The sequence below is a fragment of the Ictalurus punctatus genome, chromosome 14 (assembly GCF_001660625.3).
Source record: "Ictalurus punctatus breed USDA103 chromosome 14, Coco_2.0, whole genome shotgun sequence".
Taxonomy (NCBI): domain Eukaryota; kingdom Metazoa; phylum Chordata; class Actinopteri; order Siluriformes; family Ictaluridae; genus Ictalurus; species Ictalurus punctatus.
The window spans coordinates 9,459,882-9,479,732 of NC_030429.2; the positions used below are offsets into that span (position 1 = coordinate 9,459,882).

General features: G+C 42.1%; 1 protein-coding gene across 2 annotated transcripts in view; it reads right to left on the minus strand.

The window, feature by feature from the left end:
• Positions 1-19,851, minus strand: part of LOC108274925 (protein diaphanous homolog 1) — an 83,944-nt gene that overhangs the window by 16,400 nt on the left and 47,693 nt on the right. For both annotated transcript variants that reach the window (XM_017485332.3, XM_017485333.3), the window contains 11 exons: positions 19,311-19,412; positions 18,343-18,473; positions 18,154-18,237; positions 16,713-16,782; positions 15,163-15,302; positions 14,455-14,560; positions 14,133-14,243; positions 13,512-13,630; positions 12,314-12,430; positions 7,275-7,390; positions 2,060-2,124 (listed from right to left, as the gene is read on the minus strand). In XM_017485332.3, the coding sequence (XP_017340821.2) occupies positions 2,060-2,124; positions 7,275-7,390; positions 12,314-12,430; positions 13,512-13,630; positions 14,133-14,243; positions 14,455-14,560; positions 15,163-15,302; positions 16,713-16,782; positions 18,154-18,237; positions 18,343-18,473; positions 19,311-19,412 (1,161 nt within the window). The remainder of the gene's footprint in view (positions 1-2,059; positions 2,125-7,274; positions 7,391-12,313; positions 12,431-13,511; positions 13,631-14,132; positions 14,244-14,454; positions 14,561-15,162; positions 15,303-16,712; positions 16,783-18,153; positions 18,238-18,342; positions 18,474-19,310; positions 19,413-19,851) is intronic.

The following is a 19,851-nucleotide window of genomic DNA, read 5'->3' on the forward strand; positions in this document are numbered from 1 at the left end:
TATTCTGTGCACTGTGACTGACTCCAGCAGCGCACGTGAAGAGAATTTCAGAAATGTGTTCGGCATTCTGAGGAGGAAGACGCTTCTGAGACCATGTTTTAGCAGCCTCCAAAATTGTCTGTAACCTCTGCTCGATAACGTCATCAAGCAGAGGTCACAGACAAGAAGCCGGCTGATTAAATCCCTCTTCCACTGACGAGGTTTCAGTGCTGCTTCAGGGAACCAGCAAATTGGTGGGAAGGACGACTTTGAGAACTTTATCTAACGTCATCTATACGCCGCACGACCGTGCCGCTATACAGAACGCTTATGAGCAGAACACTTTTTATCGCTTTTAGCTCTCTGCTCCGAACCTTTGTTCAAAATAGCGAGCGGCAAAGCAAAAGGAAACCGGTCGTTTTCTATGTACGCGTGTTTTCAACAACGATAAGTGACATTTACATTGAGAGTTTCATTCAATTTTATTTAACTACGTGCAAATGAGGTGTGATGCAAAGTAAAGCACCAAATCCAAACTACTGGCTCGACTGAATCCTACAGCGCGCATGAGCTGACATTTCTTAGTATCATCTAACACGTAATCAAACTTAAATACGTGTTTGTTTTTTTTAACGGTGACAACACTAGGGCTGCGACAACTAATCGATGAAATCGATAAATAAAAATAATCGACAACGAATGTCGTTATGGATTAGTTGGGTCTGTGACCGAGAAAATAAAAATCGCCCCTTTTAAGCCAACGAATCGATTAATCGAAGAGATAGTTGCAGCCGTAGACAACATTAGTGGTTGCTGCACACCCACAGAAAACAAATAATTTAATCGCTGTAGCTGTTTAGAATTCATATTAAAAACACCGGAAACACTTCCTGTTTAGTTAATTCACTGCAACGTCTGTAAAAATAATAATAATAATAAATTAATTAATTAATTAAAAAAAAAAATTAAAATCTTCATCTTTGGCTAACCCTGGTTCAAGGTTTCAATATGTTGTTTCACGTCTTATAATAATAAACAACGTGGTCAGGGAATTACCTCAACCCCTGATGTCAGCGGCTCTATTATCTAGAAAACTAGCATCTTGGTGCTAGGACCGAACCAAGTTTTCCAACCCGAGAACCATGTATTTTGTTGAGGAGAAGGCAGGACCGGCTTGTCCGCCAAGCTTGCTCTGGATTTGGAGCGCATCGCCGTCATTTTGCCAGTGGGAAATGGCCATTACTGTTGCCAAAATAAGAATTTCGGAAGAGTTCCTATGACTTTTTGTATTCATTTCAGGTTGTTGTTTTTTTCCCTCTTGCTATCTCTCTCATTCACTCTCACACCCCATACAGACGGACAGAACGGCATCAACAATTTCTGGGGGCAATGACAAGAATGTGTTTGCAAGCCAGACATGTAATTATGTGGCATCAGTGGAAACCGAAGGGTCTCTCACACATTCTCAAACACACACACACACACACACTGTCGCTCTACATGTGCTGGTAATGAGGGTCTGTTTCTCTCCTCTCCTCCCTTGCTACGCAGCAATTACTCTAAATTAGACGAGGAGGAACAAGGAAGAGAGGCAGAGAAAGAGTAAACACTTGTCTGACAGCCTCCTGATGGGGGTCATCCTCCACACACGCTCACAAATTGGACAGAGGGCATCTCCTTATGCCCTGATTTTGGGCACTGACGGGAAAATTGCAGTATATGAGATTGCTCTCAAACACACACACACACACACACACACACATACACACACACACACACACACACAGGGATAATTGTGGAGTGTGTGAGCGAGTCTTGCTGGGAGGGATTAGGAGAAAGCCTGTCAAAGAGGAGGAAGAGGAAATCTCCTGTCTGCTCCCATCTCCTCTCACAAATTACACATCTGCCAGCTGACACACAGAGTGTGTGTGTGTGTGTGTATCACTGAGAAATGTGAATGTGTCGAGAAAGTTAGATTATATGAAACCCAGAATGGTAGAAAAGTAGGTGTGTGACCTTGGGAAGCTGTGGGAAGGGAAGCGGTGTCTGTGAGGATGTGCACGAGTGTGTCCGTGTTTACCTTTTTCTCCAGCTCTGCGGCCTTGGCCTCACTGATCTCTACTTTTCTTTTATCCACCATGTTATCTAGAGAGAATGAGAGAGAGAAAGAGAGTGAGGTGTGTGCGCGTGTGTGTCTGTGTCACATTTATCTGGCTGTGAGGATAAAGTGCCCTTCACTGTGATGAGTCTGTGTCTCCTCTGATTCGTGCTCTGATTACTGAGCAACCTAATTAAAACCCCATCCTTGGTTCTCTTTCACTAGCGCGCGCACACACACACACACACACACACACACACACACACACACACACACTCTTTCACAGTGAAAACTAAAACTCAATCTAAATTCAGCCACAACCACGTATAAAGAATCAACCTAAGAAATCATAAAGGAATCCTAAAGGAATTTTGAGCATGAACTCTAGCTAGCACATTTGCAGCATGTTGTGAGGATTAACCTACACAAAAACTGACGCATTTCCCCGAACTGAGAAAAGAATAATCTGTTTATTCAAAACTTACTTATAATGAAAAATTCTGAATATGTATCATTCTTCCATCTCAAAGATGAGGCCATGCTGTACAAACGTGAGCTTCTAGCTGATCAATTCCACAACACCTTCAGGAACGTTACTGGTGAAATGTCTTTTTAATGTACAGCTCCACTGATGAAGAACCCGACACTGCGGCACAACTGTGGTAAGACATTCAATCACGTCTGGCTCATCATTAGACCTTGATTTCGGTGTTACATTTATATTACCTAAGCCCTATTTAGATGCGATTAGTTTTACATGGAGAGATGGGTAATGTAATTATTCTGGGAATATCTCTGGGATTTTAACTCCATCAGAAATGAGTCATGACAGCATTTTTTTTTTTTTTTTTTTTTAAACCAATTGTGTATGGTTCTGGAAAGGTTAGGCGTATTTCTCCTTCTATACGATGCAAGGAGGAAGAAGAAAAAAAAAAGGTAATATTATATACACTGATAATCCATAACATGACTAGTGACGTGAATGATATTGATGATCTCATTACAATGGCAGCTGTCAAGGGGCGGGATATATTATGCAGCATGTGAACTGTCAGTTCTTGATGTTGATGTGTTGGAAACAGGAAAAATGGGCAAGCGTGAGGATCTGAGCGACTTTGACAAGGGCCACATTGTGATGGTTAGACGACCGGGTCAGAACATCTCCAAAACAGCAGGTCTTGTGGGGTGTTCCTTGTATGCAGTGGTTAGTACCGACCAAAAGTGATCCAAAGAAAGACATCCGTGAACCGGATCGTGAACATGGACGCCCGAGGCTCACTGATGCATGTTGGGAGGGAAGACTAGCCCATCTGGTCCGATCTCACAGAAGAGCTACTGTAGCACAAACGCTGGTTATGATAGAAAGGTGTCAGAACACACACTGTATCTCAGCTTGCTGTGTATGGGGCCATGTAGCTGCAGACCGGTCAGAGTCCCCATGCTGACCCCCCCTTCACCTCCAAAAGCATCTACAATGGGCACGTGAGCATCAGAACTGGACCATGCAGCAATGGAAGAAAGTGGCCTGGTCTGATGAATCCTGTTTTCTTTTACATCGTGTGAATGTCCGTGTGTGTGTGTGTGCGCGTGTCACTTTCATGGGGAAGGGCTGCACCAGGATGCACTATGGGAAGAAGGCAACCCAGCGGAGGCAGTGTGATGCTCTGGGCAATGTTCTGCTGGGAAACTTTGAGTCCTGGCTTTCATGTGGATGTTACCTTGACACGTGCCACCTACCTAAACATCGCTGCAGACCAACTTCACCCCTTCACGGCAATGCTGCTCACTAACGGCAGTGGCCTTTTTCAGACACACTGAAAAAACTGTTCACGAACGGTTTGAAGAACATGACACAGAGTTCAAGGTGTTGACTCGCTCTCCAAAGTCCCCAGACCTCAATTGGATCAAGCATCTATGGGATGTGCTGGACAAATAAGTCCGATCCATAGAGGCCCCACCTCGCAACTTACAGGACTTGGATCTGCTGCTAACATCTTGGTGCCAGATACCACATCACACCTTCAGAGGTCTTCAGAGGAATCCATGCCTGAACAGGTCAAGGTGGACCTACACAATATTAGGCGGGTGGTTTTAATGTTATGACTGATCAGCGTATATCCTGTCAGAATTTACATATTGGTAAAAGAGTATAGTGTACTATGCTGGGAAAAAAAGTTTCACACTTTCTTTTAAGTGTAGACACACAGCAGGAAGTGCTCTTTTCCTTTGGTTCCCAACAAAACCTAGTATCGGACAAGCATTTAAACACAGACACAGAGGGGGGATTAGGTAAGTTATTGAGTTCCTAGCACTGTTAACTCATGTTCTTTGCTGCACAAATACAACAGCCTATAAATAGCGATGCCTAAAATAGTACGTTAACAATGGAAAATACATGACATGACGTATGTAGTAGCGATTCCAGTGGCAGTGCAACCCCTACATACATACATGTCATGTCATGCAACCTACTAATGATCAAGCTCAACTCAAGCAAAGGTCAAAGCAATTAGTCTGTATTAAAATGAGGTAGTACACGTGGCATTTTTAGTGTGACGAGCATGTGTACATCGTGAAGACACCGATTTATCCAGAGATCGCTTGACCCATTCGATCCGATCAGACCTTTCAATCGAAGACGTTCGATTCCCACGGACCTCCTCCGGCAACGTTACTTAACAGACACGTGTCTGGAAATCTCATCCAGTCTGTACAGCATTATAGTTAAAACGGTCGAGACTTCCGAGACTTCTATTATTCATGAGTTGTGCGTGGTTTTCCATACTTGGTACCCTTTACAAGAAGAAATTCTTGTCCGTGGCAATCACACGCGCACAAGAGACAGAAATGAAACGAAACGTCTTCATGATACAAGTCCCACATCGATACTTCTACTTCTTGTCCTCGTAGATCTCGTTCCGTGATAAAGTGTTCCAGATGACTGCGGAGGGGGAAAAAAAAAAATCAGAAACAGCCTGAAGAAGTGATGGAGCTTTGGTCTGACCCGTAAGGTAAAGGCCAACGAGAATAGCTTATGGCAAATATGATAATAACAGGAGCGCAGGTGGCAATGAGAGCCTGAGGCAGACACAATGTGTGGGAGATGCCCATTTGCCATTTCATATGCTGTCTTACACTCTCACTCTCTCTCTCGCTCTCTCGCACACACACGAAGCAAAGAAAAAAAATCAGAACAAAGGATCACAATACAGAAGGAAACAAAGAGAAATATGCTAGAAAGCATCCAAGACTAGCAAAAATTTAGGAACGGACAGTTCTTTCTTAGGAAACAAAAAGATAGAAGCTGAGAACAGAAAGTAGGACAAAGGACCATATGGACACTGTACTCCTTTTTACATTTTAGAGTTCGACAAAATAGGACAAGAGGCTAATAAGAGAAAAAGACAGAGGCAAAACAAAAAACTGTAAACCCAGCAGTGTTTAGAGTTCAAAGGAAATCTTTAAATAACGCAGGCAGGGCAGAATTAGGCTGTTCTCTTTTGACTATAAGAGGACAGGGGGGGGGGGGGGGGGGGGGGAAGGAGCAGCACATTTATGAAAGAGTTTAAAATACCCCTGCAGCATACAACCCTAGAGAACAGTGCAAGCACAAGTGCACGCGCGCACACACACACACACACACACACACACACACACACACACACACAAAGAGAGACCACAGATAATAGCACACACACAGTTCTTCTTTTATAGAGCTATCTCAGACTGGCAGGTTTCTATAAGAACTGCTGATACTGAAAAAGCTCTGCTGATGCACTGTACCAAACAGCAGCAAGGCTGGGCAACATGATGGCGTGATGAGAGATAACTATTAAGATCGTGATACTTTTCAGTAATCTGGACATTCAAATCTACGGCGCGACAAGTGTTTCAAACGTGAGACAAAAGAACAAAGTGATCGACAGACGAGGTTTGTGGAAGAGAACGCTTTAAACGAATGCATTTAGGAGTACCGATGAAATTACTGCATCTCTTGGTATTATGGACAGATAATGTAGGCCTATATATATTTAATTAGACTCATTTATTTAAGAAAACAAAAAACTAATTGGTTTGATATACCCTCAGCATGTTTTACCAAATGCTCTCCGGAATACTTATGGCTGTCACGGGAAATGAGTCAAATCCCTCAACGTGCCACACACTAAAGCCTGGTCCATGCTTCATCACGACTGCTTCCTAGAGTCGCCAGAAACAAACCTCGGGCAACCCTGAGCGTTTACAGCTCACAATCAGAAGAGGATCAGAACAAAGGATCGCTGCCGTCCGCCGAACAAGGTGGAATGTACTCTACAGCCTGGCATGATATGTGACAAATCATTATTTTTTTAATGCCAGACATGGCTTTTCTCATTGACTTGTGGTGCAGGTAGTCATTTCAGTGTCTGAATACTGCTACCTAAAATAGTGCAGATTAAAATTACAGGTTAATCCAACTCCCTAAAGACACTGAGCTGACTTATAAGAGAAAAGTGGCTCTAAACGACTAAGTAGCTTAAATGACCAACTAGAGGAGATAAATTCGACACTGTTTACCCATCAGGTTAAAAATATACACATGTTTATAAACTACTGCATAGATCCTATATAGTACTTGCTTTTTTTGAGTTACAAATAACCGCCGCGTCCACTGTAATATGGGAAATGTAGTCATACTCATGCTGTGATAAATGCATTTGAGGAGATGTGGGTGTGCACATCTGCCTCCCATTCATTCACACATCTCTATCGGCTAATCACCGAGGAGAAGGATCGAGGAGCGCCTGCTGTTCAGACGCAAACATAAATCAGGCTTAGTTCAGAAGGAAACCGGCAGTGGCTCTTAAACTACTTCTAGACGGGATTTTAAATGAAGATAAGTTAAGATATTGGGCTTATAATCAGAAGGTTTTGAGTTCCTGGTCTTCCCACTGCATCACAGCTTTCCCCTCATCCTCACAGCCTGGAATGTATGTGCGCACAGATGTAATTCACTTTGGATAAATGAATGAATAAATAAAATGTTTAAAAAAAAAAAAAAAAAAAAGTGCAAATTTCATGAGCACTGTAAAAAAATTATTAAAAAATAAAATAAATAAATAAAACCTGTTCTCCGTGTCCTCTTAACCTTGAGAGCTCTGTGCTGCCACCATGTGGAAAGAGCTGAAGCTGAGTCTACATGTAATGTGAATCGTACCAATGAGTGCTTCGATGTCCAGTTGGAGGTTTCTGCATTTGAAATCCGGATCGCAGCCATTTCTGTGGAGCACGATCTGCGCTACACACTCGTCTATCAGCTTGTAGTACTGCGGCCTGGGAAGACGCAAAGACAGGGACATGAAAGAGGAGAGATATAAAGGCAATGAGTTTACAATAGTAATAAAGAGCAACCCTGAGAGACTCGGATCGCAGCACTGAGAGGCTGAGGCCATCATTACAGACAGACAGTAATGAGTGAATTAATCAATAAATAAAAAATAAAAAAAAGAAAGCATTCTGGCTTTGACCTTGAGCCCACTAAAAGGATCTGAGCGTGCGCGCATGCACTGGCCTGAACTCTGGATACGCACAACGGGTATAAAGAGCCTGGCGCTGTTGTGCCTGGATGCTCGGCTTGTTTAATACACAGAGAAGGAGAGTTCGAGTCTTTTTCCACCCTTTCCACCTGTCCACAGTCTATAGGCGTACGTGTGCATATATACGTGTCCTGATGGTCAGATATTTGATGGGCTTGCAGACACACTCCATTTGTGAGGAGTCTGGCATCGTGACCTGGTGTGAAAGTAATTCAATACTTTCATTTTAAGCCAAGCTGTTTCTCTCTCTCTCTCTCGACTTTATTTGGTATCAGTCGTTCTACTTGTTTTTTTCTGCCCATGTCTCTGCCTCCCCCCACCACCACCACCCCCACTCACTCACTTATTTCTTTGGTGGAGCGAGAGAGACATCTAGTGACCGTTTTTTGTTACGGCTTTCCCATTGTCTAGGAAAAAATTTCCAATATCTGCTACAGCAAATCGGAAAAATAATAATAATGATAATAATAATTTCCTCCCTCCCACTGACCTTTTTTCTCTTTCCTCTTCTAAGCACCCCGATTTTCTCTTTCATTCCAACCACTTTGTTACAGCCTTACCTTCCTGTCATTTGATGTCCTTTGCATTTCAACTATCGATCTTTCAAAATTGCGTTGTGTTACAGGATTGTGCGAAACACAAACCTGGTGAGACAGGGGGAAGGATGCGCTGGGTGAGAAGAATGAAAGAATGGCATGCGGGATACACGGAGAGAGAAACGGAACATAATGGAGATACAGGCATAAACAAAAACGTGTCAGAGGTGAAACTAAGTGAACACCACGCGTGAGTGTATTCACATTTTGGGAGAGTGAAAAATGGTCTACGCGATTGAACTCTTTCATCACTCATTCACCATGAGCCTTTAGACACGCGCACACAGACCACATATCACATACAAATATCACTCTCACACATACACACACACACTCTCTCTCTCACAACCTCCCTGGACAGACAGAGACACTTCAATTTCCTGCCTGTCAGATCACATCAAGCTGACGAGGAAAACGCAACAAGTCTGACAACCATTTACCCTCTCCTCCTATCTTTCCCTCTCTCTACATCACTAAATCTTCTCTACTAAAATCATCATCGTTTTAGCTTTCTGTCTGTTTGTGCCCATTCATTTTCAAGCAGTGTTTAGTGAAAAGGTGTGTGTGTGTGTGTGTGTAGGACTGCGAATGCAGCCGCAGAAAGCATCTGTGAAGCATAACTCTCTCAATAAACACGTAAATCCATATAATACAGAGCCAGACGCATTTCATCTGCTTACACAACTACTTTGTCCGTCTGTGTGTGTGTGTGGGGGGGGGGGGGGGGGTATTCAAAAACATCTCCCTGCAATCAGGTATGTGTGGGTTAATTGTTACAGGGGTGAGTTACCCTGGAAATGCATTTATACACCGGTCGCCGATGGCAACTGTGTAAGCCTCCCACTACACATCAATCAAAAGCTTCGCCTCTTTCATTTCCTCTCCTCGCTCTCTATATCGATTCTATTTTTCTGCTCATCTTACGTCTCCTCACTCAGACATGCTGCAAGTCTGGCAATCACACAATCGACAGCGAGGAGACCATTCCGCTCCTACACCTATTCAAAGCTGTGCTTTTGTGTGTGTGGGGGGGGGGGGGGGGGGGAATTATAGATCTATATAATTGAAGCCTACATATTTTCTTCTCCTGTTATTTCTCCAACTTCTTTCACCCAACCGTTTACGTCGCACTTTCCATTCCTTCACGAGAGTAAGTGCATACCGGAAGCAAATTCGTTCTCTGAAAGGCCGCGCTCTTTCCTTTTCGCCAAGCGTGGAGAATAAACGTGCAAAGGCTTATAAGGCTGCGAGTGTGAAGAACCTGACTCAAACTGGGACTGAAAAAAAGTTTAGTTGGTCTCAACTTGATGCAAATTACAGCAGCTGTCTGGTAATAAATGAAGCCTGGTGTACAGCTCCAGTCTGCCAGAATAAAACGGATGAAACGTTAGTTACAGCGGTATTGGATTTCCTCAAACTGCACAATAATATACATAAATGTGCTCTGGCAGAAAGTCTCAGACGTAATCAGTGCTCCTGGTGAGTTTTCCAGTGAATGACTATTATTACATTATAGAGTCATACTAAAAGATCTATATTCCTGTTGTCAGGACTAGTTTATACACTATATGGCCAGTATATAATATATAATAAGGACAGCTGACAATTGAACATCCCATTCCATACCCATGGGCATAATATTGAGTTGTTCCCCCTGGGCTGCTAGAACAGCCTCCACGCTTCCGGGAAGACTTTCCCTTAGATTTTGGAGCGTGGCTGTGGAGAACAGAAAATTCTATATATATTCTATACTGTTTGCTCCAAACTTTGTGGCAACCCACATATAGATGTTATGATCAGGTGTCTGTAGAGTTTTGGCCATATAGTGTACTTCTAAATATATATCGGCGTTGCAGTACAGATTGGGGGGGAGGGGTGTTATGGGTAGGCATGGTATAAAGACACGTGATCCTCGTCAATCTTTACACATTTTGCGCAGGAGCTACGCATATGGAATACGGCAAAAGAGCTGTCCTCGATTTTCCTTAGTAAAAACCGCAGAGAAATCAATCAGTATATGAATCTGGAGTGATGGAATGACCGCTCTCTGCTTGACCATGTCACAGCACCCTCGCTTTCCATCACAGTAAAATAGTTCGTTGCTCTGAACTTCTAGTTCAACGCATCAGTGTGTGTCCAACTGAACTACCGTTAATAAGGATATAGTTCAAATCAGTTTACCATATTTATTAGGAATGTCACCAAAAAAACAGTTACCGAAAACAGTCCAAGACTTTTGATATCCGCACTTTCGATTTCTGCCCGAAAGAGAGAGAGGGTGAAAATCTTTAATAGAGGTTAAAAGGGCCTACAACAAAGTTTCAAATCTAACACTTGACAAATTATTTTAACGGCAATTAGATTTAGACAGGCATTTAAAATGATGTTTGTTTGCTTTGCTCTCCTGCGACAGTCAGAAAAGTCATTAAGACGTACAGTGGGGGAAATAAGTATTGAACGCTCCAAAATATTTTTCAGCAAATATATTTCCAATGAGGCTATTCACATAAAATTTTCACCAGACTTTGGCATTAATTCAAGAAAGTTATGTGTAATAAAACAGAATGACGTAGGGAAAAAGTATTGAACACGCTAACTGAAATTTATTTAATACTTAGTGGAGAAGCCTTTGTCTGTAACGCCAGCTTCAAGACGCTTCCTGTGTGAAAAAATTCATCAGCCGCAGTATTCAGGTGTGAAACCACTTGAGAGAGGGTATGTTTTGGATCGTTGTCCTGCTGGAAGATCTCACCACCCACGTCTCATCTTCATCATCCTGGTGGATGGCAGCAGATTCTTCTCAAGAATCTCCCGGTAAAGGGCTCCATTCATCGTTCCTTTAATTATATGACGTCTGCCAGTACCATGTGATGAAAAACAGCCCCACACCATGATGCTTCCACCTCCAAACTTCACTGTTGGTGTAGTGTTTTCAGGGTGATGTGCAGCACCGTTTCTTCTCCAAACACGATGAGAAGTATGACAGCCAAAAAGTTCAATTTTGCTCTCGTCTGACCAGACTACACTCTCCCAGTATTTCATAGGCCTGTCCAAATGAGTTGTAGCAAACTTTAAACTTCAACCTGCCTTTTCTTTAGTAATGGAGTCTTGCGGGTGAGCGTGAGCAGTGGAGTGCACTGTCTATTGTTTTCTCTGTGACGATGACACCTGCTGCCTCCGAGTGTTTCTGGAGCTCTTTCCGAGTGGTCCTTGGCTCTTGGGCTACACTTCTGACTATTCTTCTGACTCCCTGATCAGTAATATTGCGTGGAGTTCCTGTACATGGCCGGTTGATGACGGAGTAACGTTGCTTCCACTTGTGGATAATGGCCCCAGTGGTGCTTACTGGAGGATTCAGAAGTTTTGAAATACGTCTGAATCCGAATCCATCAATATGTTTTGCAATATTAAGGTTGCGAAGGTCTTGGGCGAGCTCTTTGCTTTGACCCATCATGAGATGTTTCTTGTCTGACACCCTGGTAACGAAAAGCCTTTTTATAGACCATCAATTTACTATCAATTTACTAACCCAGCTGATAATAATTTGCACAGATAGGGGGTATAATTACTTACAGATTTCAGCTGGTTCCTTGCCTTACCTTGCCTTGGAGAACTGCTTTTTCTTAGCATGTTCAATAATTTTCCCTGTGCCATTCCTCTTTATTACACATTACTTTATTTATGGACTTCAATGTTGTGAATTATTAATATTTCTGGATTTCTTGAGTTGAGGTGTCTGGTGAAAATTTAATGTGAATAACCTCATTAGTAATATATTTACCGAAAGAAATGTCGACATGTTCAATAATTATTTCCCCCACTGTATGCCAGAGCCATATCTACCTACAGTTCTGGCCTGTGTGCAGTGCACACAACAAGCTGCAGGTTGCATGAGAAGTTGAAAGAGAAATGCAGTGGGGATACTTGGTCATGTTGAATGTGCCCTTACACCTTCATCCTTCATCCTGTTTACATTCCCCAGTCTCTACAGCTCCTCCTCACATTGCTCACACAGCTCAAGGTCACTGAGAGGTAATCACAAAGTAAGGAGGTAGGGGTCGTACCTAATCAAGTAGTCATTGCGCACCAGCAACAGGTGCTGCATGAGGGACAGGAAGTATCCTTCAGCTTTCGAATCCTTCACCGTGTTCAGCAGCATCTGGAACACCTCGGATATGTCAGTAAACAACACGCTGTTAAGGAAGACACCGATACAGAATACAAACAAACCAGACATACCCGCATTGAACAGAAACTTCAGTGTTATAAATAACTTTCCCATTTCCTGAGCTGTTCTGATCTAATAAATCTACTCTACTATGAATGTAATGTACTAGCAATGTTCCCAAGGGCACCAATTATCTAAATGTGCTTTTTCGAGTATTTGAAAGAAGTACAGGTAGATTAAGTCACCGGTAGGTTTTCCGTGCACCATCTGGTGGCTGAACTTCAGCGAGCTACATTTACTAAAAAGAAATAATTCTCAGTGGTGTATAATCAGACCATTATATTCAAAATAAAGAATAATAATGGTAATGTAGGATGAATAAATCTTAACACAACGTGAGTAAAATTAACAACATAAACACAAAATACAAATGTTAAGATTTATTTTATTTTTTGGGGGCAATTTTTTTTTGGAACCCTTGAGACACCTGGTGGTTAATCCAGGAGCTACATGTAGATTTAACTGTGTGGGACGTTTCAACCGCACAGTAATTAAGATCTGGCTCAAACCAGGAAACAATGCAATCTGCAATTGAAAAACACCATCGCCATGACAACGCTAAGAGCAACCGCATAATTATTGCAGAGCATAACATGACAAGTCTTTGAACTGATGTTCTTTTTTTCTTTTCTTTTTTTTGTAAATCAGCTGTCTGGATAACCAGGGCATTTTGCATGCGTTACTGGCTGAAGGTTTGCTAAGAAAAGAGGGCTTTTACCTTTTTGTCAACGTGAAAATAAAATTTTAAGGTTTTGTCGAATGCAATAAAATCCTGTACTGTCACATTCCATACGATAAGTTTATGTTGATATGATTTAACTCGTGCCCATTTTGATAACCAGCCAGGAAGTAACAGTGCTCCTAGCCAACCACGGAGGGCCCTGTTGGTTCCTGCTACATACAACTGAAACCTGTTACCGGTCCAGTTGGACAAAAAGCACAATTCCAATGTCCTGATGCCAGACGGTACAATCATCTGTACAGTGGAAAAATCCTGGTGTGATATCTTTGCTTATGAGCTTCTGAAAGGATATTCCATCTCAACGCGCACATCTTCAAGACGGGAACGTAGGTCCTCCGAGTCCTCCTCGGCCTGCTCATCAAAGACCTGCAGCTGCACACGGAGCTCTTCGTTTTCTATGTTCCTCACCTCCTGCTCACGACACACGCAGACACACACACAGTATGACCAAGAGCAGTATTTAAAGGAGCTTCACGTATGAACATGGAGAATATATTACGTTCAATATAAAGTTGTGTATGAAATAAAGACTAAAACAGACTAGCTAAGGGTGAAATGCAGACTAATCATTTATATTAAAGTACAGTGATAATACAGTGATGGTTATACTGGCTAACAGCAGCTATAACAACAAATGTAACCCAAGATTGCTGTTCCAATTTGCATATTAATGCATATTCATAAACCCTGGCCTTTACCCTTGAGGGTGTAAAGGTGCAGAAGTGCTTCCAGACCATTTTACTATTTAACTGGGTATTCAAAAAAACTAATTCAGTACAAATTATTTGAATACACTTTACACAATTTGAACAAGCGAGTCATAAGGCTTCACATACACACAGCACAGTGCAGTGTACGTGCATCGCTGGGGTTAAGGCCGATAAACTAAGTAGAACGTGTGAATTAAACTCACAGCGAGCAGCTCCCTCAGGCCCAATCTCATCAGCTCCGAGCGTATGTGAATTCTGAAGTCGAGCTCCTCTCCTCTGCTGATCAGAGCATTGATGAGCTGCATACAGCCTCCCTGAACACACACACACATCACACAGACAAGTGAGGCCGACACAGATAACTCTCAGAGGCTCACACTGCAGCATTTAGTTTTTAGCAGAAACGATGAAAAAACAAAAAATAAAAAGTTGACTCAGTGTTTCCGAATAAAATGTAGGCTGTGTAAATCTTTGACTTCATGACACCTGCTCTGTAGTTCCTTGCTCGTTAAAACTGTGTGTTACCTTGAGAGCGATATTGGACTTGCGCATGCCAGACAGCAGGGGCTGGAATCTCTCGATGTCCCTCTCCTCAGCCAGCGCAGTGATGGACTCCAGCACGCGCTCATGACTGCAATACACGTCACAGACACGCGCTTTACAATTCAAGGCCTCATCCACAAACGCAGAGATATTTATATGGTTTTAATTTTTAAATAAATTGTTTGATAAACTGACAAAATAAATATCAGTACAGGTCTAAAATCTACTGGTGTCCTTTTAACGTTTGAACACTTATAACACTGCACAAGATCAGAATTTTTAAGTAAATGTAGAAATTTTTCAGAAAAAAAAAAAAACGTATTCGTAACATTTGCCTGTATGTTGGCGCTTTATGACAAAACGGTATTTTACTAGTTTAAAGGAAACTAAGGGTGTGTGATATGACAACATTCATACAGTGGTGCATCATGGGTATTGTTGTACTTCAATAACACTAACAGTGTTGCTTAGAGGAGCACGAACTGATTGTATGTTAAGTTTTTTTTTAAACTGAAGTCATGTGGTACTTGTTATCCAAGCTCAGAAGGAAAAAATATTGTAATGTATAACGTGTTTTGGTCTGCATAGCCTCGACACTTACGGTAAACGCATTTGTGCTATACGTAATTAACATGCAGCCCTATTGAATCATCACACACAGACACATACAGACCCCACACAGACACTTACAGGTTTTCAGGGTGCTCGAGAATGCAGATGGCCGACAGCAGTTTGACAGCGTCCACCATCATGTGAGGGACGCTGTAATTTATGGCTCGGACCAGGAGAGGAATCCCGTCGGCTGACGCCAACATGGCTTTCAAACCGTACTGAAACACAACAGCATGACCGTCCAAAACCAGAATTCACCATTTATATAGAAGACAGATTTCTTCCATCCAGCAAAGAAGACCTGTCCTGTCTAGTCTTACCGGGAAGAACTGCACTGACCTCAGAGTCAAGTGCCACAATGAAAAAGGTCCGCCTCTATATGCTGAAATGATACAGTACCGGTCAAAAGTTTGGAGACGCTCGACTGAAATGTTTCTCATGATCTTAAAAACCTTTTGATCTGAAGATCAATGTTTGAAATCGGTGTTGTAGACAAAAATATAATCGTGCCGACATAGTTTTCTATTGAAAGAAATGAATAACATTTTATTTACAAAAAAATATATATATATTTCTTAAAAAAGATGATTTGGAGTGACCTACTCAGAAAAGCAGCCAATAAGAGTCCAGCGTAGCTGGGAACTCCTTTAATACTGATTAAAAAGCATCTCAGGCAAATTCCTCAAGACATCGGTTGAGAAAACGCCAAGAACACATTTCTGGAAATTCCAGGCAAAAAAGGGGGTCTACTTTGAAGATGCTAAAATACTCAATTATTCTGATTTATTTGGGATTTTTTGATCACAACATAATTCCCATAGTTGCACTTGCGTTACACCGGAGTTTTGATCACAATATTATTATTCTAAAATGTGGAGAAAAAAAATCAAAATAAAGAATGATTGTGTCTAAACTTTTGACAGGTAGTGTGTGCACATATACATACATACATACATACATACATATATACATAAATATATCTTTACAGCAATAAAGTGCACAAGAAAGTATGAGAAGCATAAGAAAGTATGTACAGCGCACTATACTTCATTCATCACATATTTAGTGAATTTTCTATGTAAAGCTTAAACTCTGTGCAATGCCTTGTAGATATAGATAAATAAAGAATGAGTAAATAAACAAACTTCGGTCTAAGCTATGAAGAACAAATACAAACCAAATATATCGAATCAATTTTCTCTAACAGTTTAAAATTTAGCTAACTCGGGTATCGTATCATAATTGCGCCAAACTGGCTCACGGTACAGAAATATAAAGTGAGGGTGAGCAGAATACAGCATTAAGGCCCATATAGAGCAAAAAGAAGGTAAAGCTACTCCTCCATGCTACTTCTGTTTCCAACCCCATCGCCGGTTTCTAACGAGATTCTTAAATCCACTGAGATAAGCTGCTGAAAAAGCAATACGGAAGATGCAGTTGATCTACAGGCAGAAACCTGCCAGCGAACTGCGCTGATTTCTGATTGGGGTTTAAGGCGCATTACCATAAATTCTGCCATATACGTGTAAATCCGTATAGTAAGTGCCTAAGCTGTGAGCTGAAGAGTTGCAGTGCATCAGTTACAGAGTCTGTAATCCACCTGCCAAGTACTGAGTGCATCCTCTCACCTTGTTGTTCATGAAGGCTTTGAGGCAGCGGATGATCTCATGTTGGCACTTTACTCCAACACCAGCATTCCTGAGAGAGAGAGAGAGAGAGAGAGAGAGAGAGAGAGAGAGAGAGAGAGAGATCAATGAATATCAGCAACAGCATGGCAGCAGAGAGAGATTAAGTGCAGTAAATTAAACACAGATAATACAGCTGCAGAGCTTTCACTGATTTCCCCCCCTCCCCCATTCTTAAACCTTTACACTATAACAGCTCCAACGAAACCATTTTGCTCAATATTAGGCATGCACACTAATCCCACGTTTTCGAGTTTGAGCAAAATATTGATATCACAGCTTTGTGTTTTGGCTGAGATCTGACTAGTCCTCCATGCTCACTGCCAGCTTATGCGTAAGGTCACATGACACAGATGGTCTTAAAGCAGGCTGCCATCTCACCTGTGTTCTCATGTCTAATCTGTGCCAGTTACCCTAAGGCTAAGTTCACACTACACGACTTTCACCGTCAGCAGATGGCTGTACAGTTCACACTACATGACTTGCTCTCCTGTAATCACGAGTCTTGAAGTCGTTGTGGTGTTCATTACGTGATTACTCGGACACAGGGGGTCACACACTACACGATCCGACAACGACTCTATCACCCGATGACTCTGTCTGGTGTCCAAACTACATTCTGTCACGGAAACACACGCGAGAAGTGACACGGACATGACGCGAAAACCACCAGGAGTTGTTTATTTGAAGATGGACGTAGGACAGAAACGAGCGGTGCGAGCTGTTTGCGTGATGATTTGTGCTGAAGAAAACCCCCCAAAAAGGAAGAGACACAGAAAGTGGGTGAAAGAATGGATTAACACACGCGGGCAGCAGGGATTGTGTTCAAAAGTTGTAGAGATTCTCCTCTTTATGCTTCTCCTATAGGTTTCTCGGGTTTCCCTTCCTCAGGGTGACCTCACCCCATGCCTAACTCTCTCACTGGCTGGAGCTCGTCGCCACAGTCACTCGCCACTTTTCACACCACAGGATGTGGAGTCGCCCGACAGCTCCAGATATTTAGTACGCCAAATATCCGCACGGCCTCGCCGATACCTCGGCACTTTGTAGGTCGGTAGTTCACACATAACCATCAACTGCCGACTGGCGAGCGCAGACTGTTCACAGAGTCGCCTCCGATCAAAGTGTTTTTGTCGGCGACTTGCGAATCGGGCTTAAAATCGTGCGGTGTGAACTAGGAGTAACACGTGTTCACGGAATAAAATACGCCAGCAGACTGGATCCACAAAAAAAAATCGAATAACATGCGAAGTAATAAAAAGGTGAATGATGTCACTCTGGGGTTTCGTCTGCTGTCTCAGCATGTTTAAGTCCTAGTTCACGGTCATATCAACCTGTTGGACATAATTATGCTAACGGAACTGTGTATGTCGGGGTGTCTTACGGGTACTCCTCTTTCTCATCCTGGAGCTTCTTGAGGAAGTTGAGCAGCAAAATCAAACCCTCCTCTCCAAACGTCTGCACCCAGCTGTGATGCACACAAACACACACACAGTTAACATGTTTATCATAAGACGTGCATGTCTCTGTGTACGTGAGAGTCCGAGTCTGAGTGTGTGTGTGTGTGTGTTACCTGACGGGGTTGTTATTAAGGGAGATACGTAGAGACTCGAGGCAGCTCAGCAGCTGGGTGTCTCTGGGTTCAGTTTTCAACTCTTGGATGTACATCACAGCAGACCTGGAGCTCTCCTTTTGGCTCTGGCCCTGTGTGCACACACACACACACACACACAAACATAGTATTCAAATTATAATTCCAATTATGAATAAATATCCTAGAATTACAGAGTAAAACTCATTGCACATAGGCTCTCAAACAATGCATCACATCTCCATATTAGCATGACAAATGATATAATCCATGTTCCTTATTGTGCTTCTCTGTTCAAAATAATCAAAACAAAAAATCAGATTTAGTCAGTAATGTACAATCCATACGTCAAGTGCACTTCTCTTACTACAAAAGCTGTGCGTCCAAATCAGTCAACAGCTTCACTACAGACACTGAATTATAAATGTTCATTAGATTTCCTAATCGTGAGTTAAGAACGTCATTCCTTGTTAAATCAAGCACCTTTAATGTTTTAATCGACTCAATAGTGTTCCGCATATTTTAAATAATGATTGGTCTAAAATCCTTCATTGAATCTCTTGAAATCTGACCTTCATTATAATCCAGTATATTCACTTTAATATCAGACTGCTTCTGTAACAGTTCAAGAGAATCAGATAGCAGGATTATCAGCATATGAAAGTCGCTAAAGATGTCTTTCAACTTCACAATCACATGCTCTAGGTCTATCTCTAGAGAAATGACTTGTTAACTACAAGTGGTTATTTTATACTTATGATCTGTGGAAATTTCTAGATGAATGGTTGAGTTAAATCAGGAGAAGCAGTGTAGTGAACTCTGCCTCTTCATCTGCAGCGCACTGTTACACCACAAGGGGTCTCCAGAGCACGAGCTGAAATTCATTGACCTAGAGGTTTGCCCTTAGTAACAGACCAGTGTGTGTGTGTGTGTGTGTGTGTTTTCCTTACAGCTTTAGATGTGTGCAGGTACTGAGAGACCATCTCTCTCTTTATGGCTATGTCCTTCTGTCTCAGCGGCACCTGCTTCTCCTCATTCAGATTCATGTCCACCTGGAGAGAGAGAGAGAGAGAGAGAGAGAGAGAGAGAGAGAGAGAGAGAGAAAGGGAGAGAACACAGATGAAGGACGCTGTGATTAAGAAGGTCAATCATGCAGTTTGGCATATAATTAGGTAAATTATCCTGACGCACCAGATAACTGTTAATTACTCAGTTTTATTCACACATTACAGCTGTCAATGTCACTGTTCCAATTCATCAGACTAATGAATTCAAAGTGAAAAAAATGCATATTTAAATATTTTAGATCACACGATCCTTAAAGTGACCTTAAATGTAAGTAAACAGTTTGGTGTGAAACGGTTTTCTGTGACTGAATCTTGAAATGTTCCACTTGGATTAAAGTAGACTAAACTAATCCAGTATGTGTGTACACTAGTAATTAAGCATATATAATAGGGATGTTCGGCAACCGAAATTATTCGGCCGAAA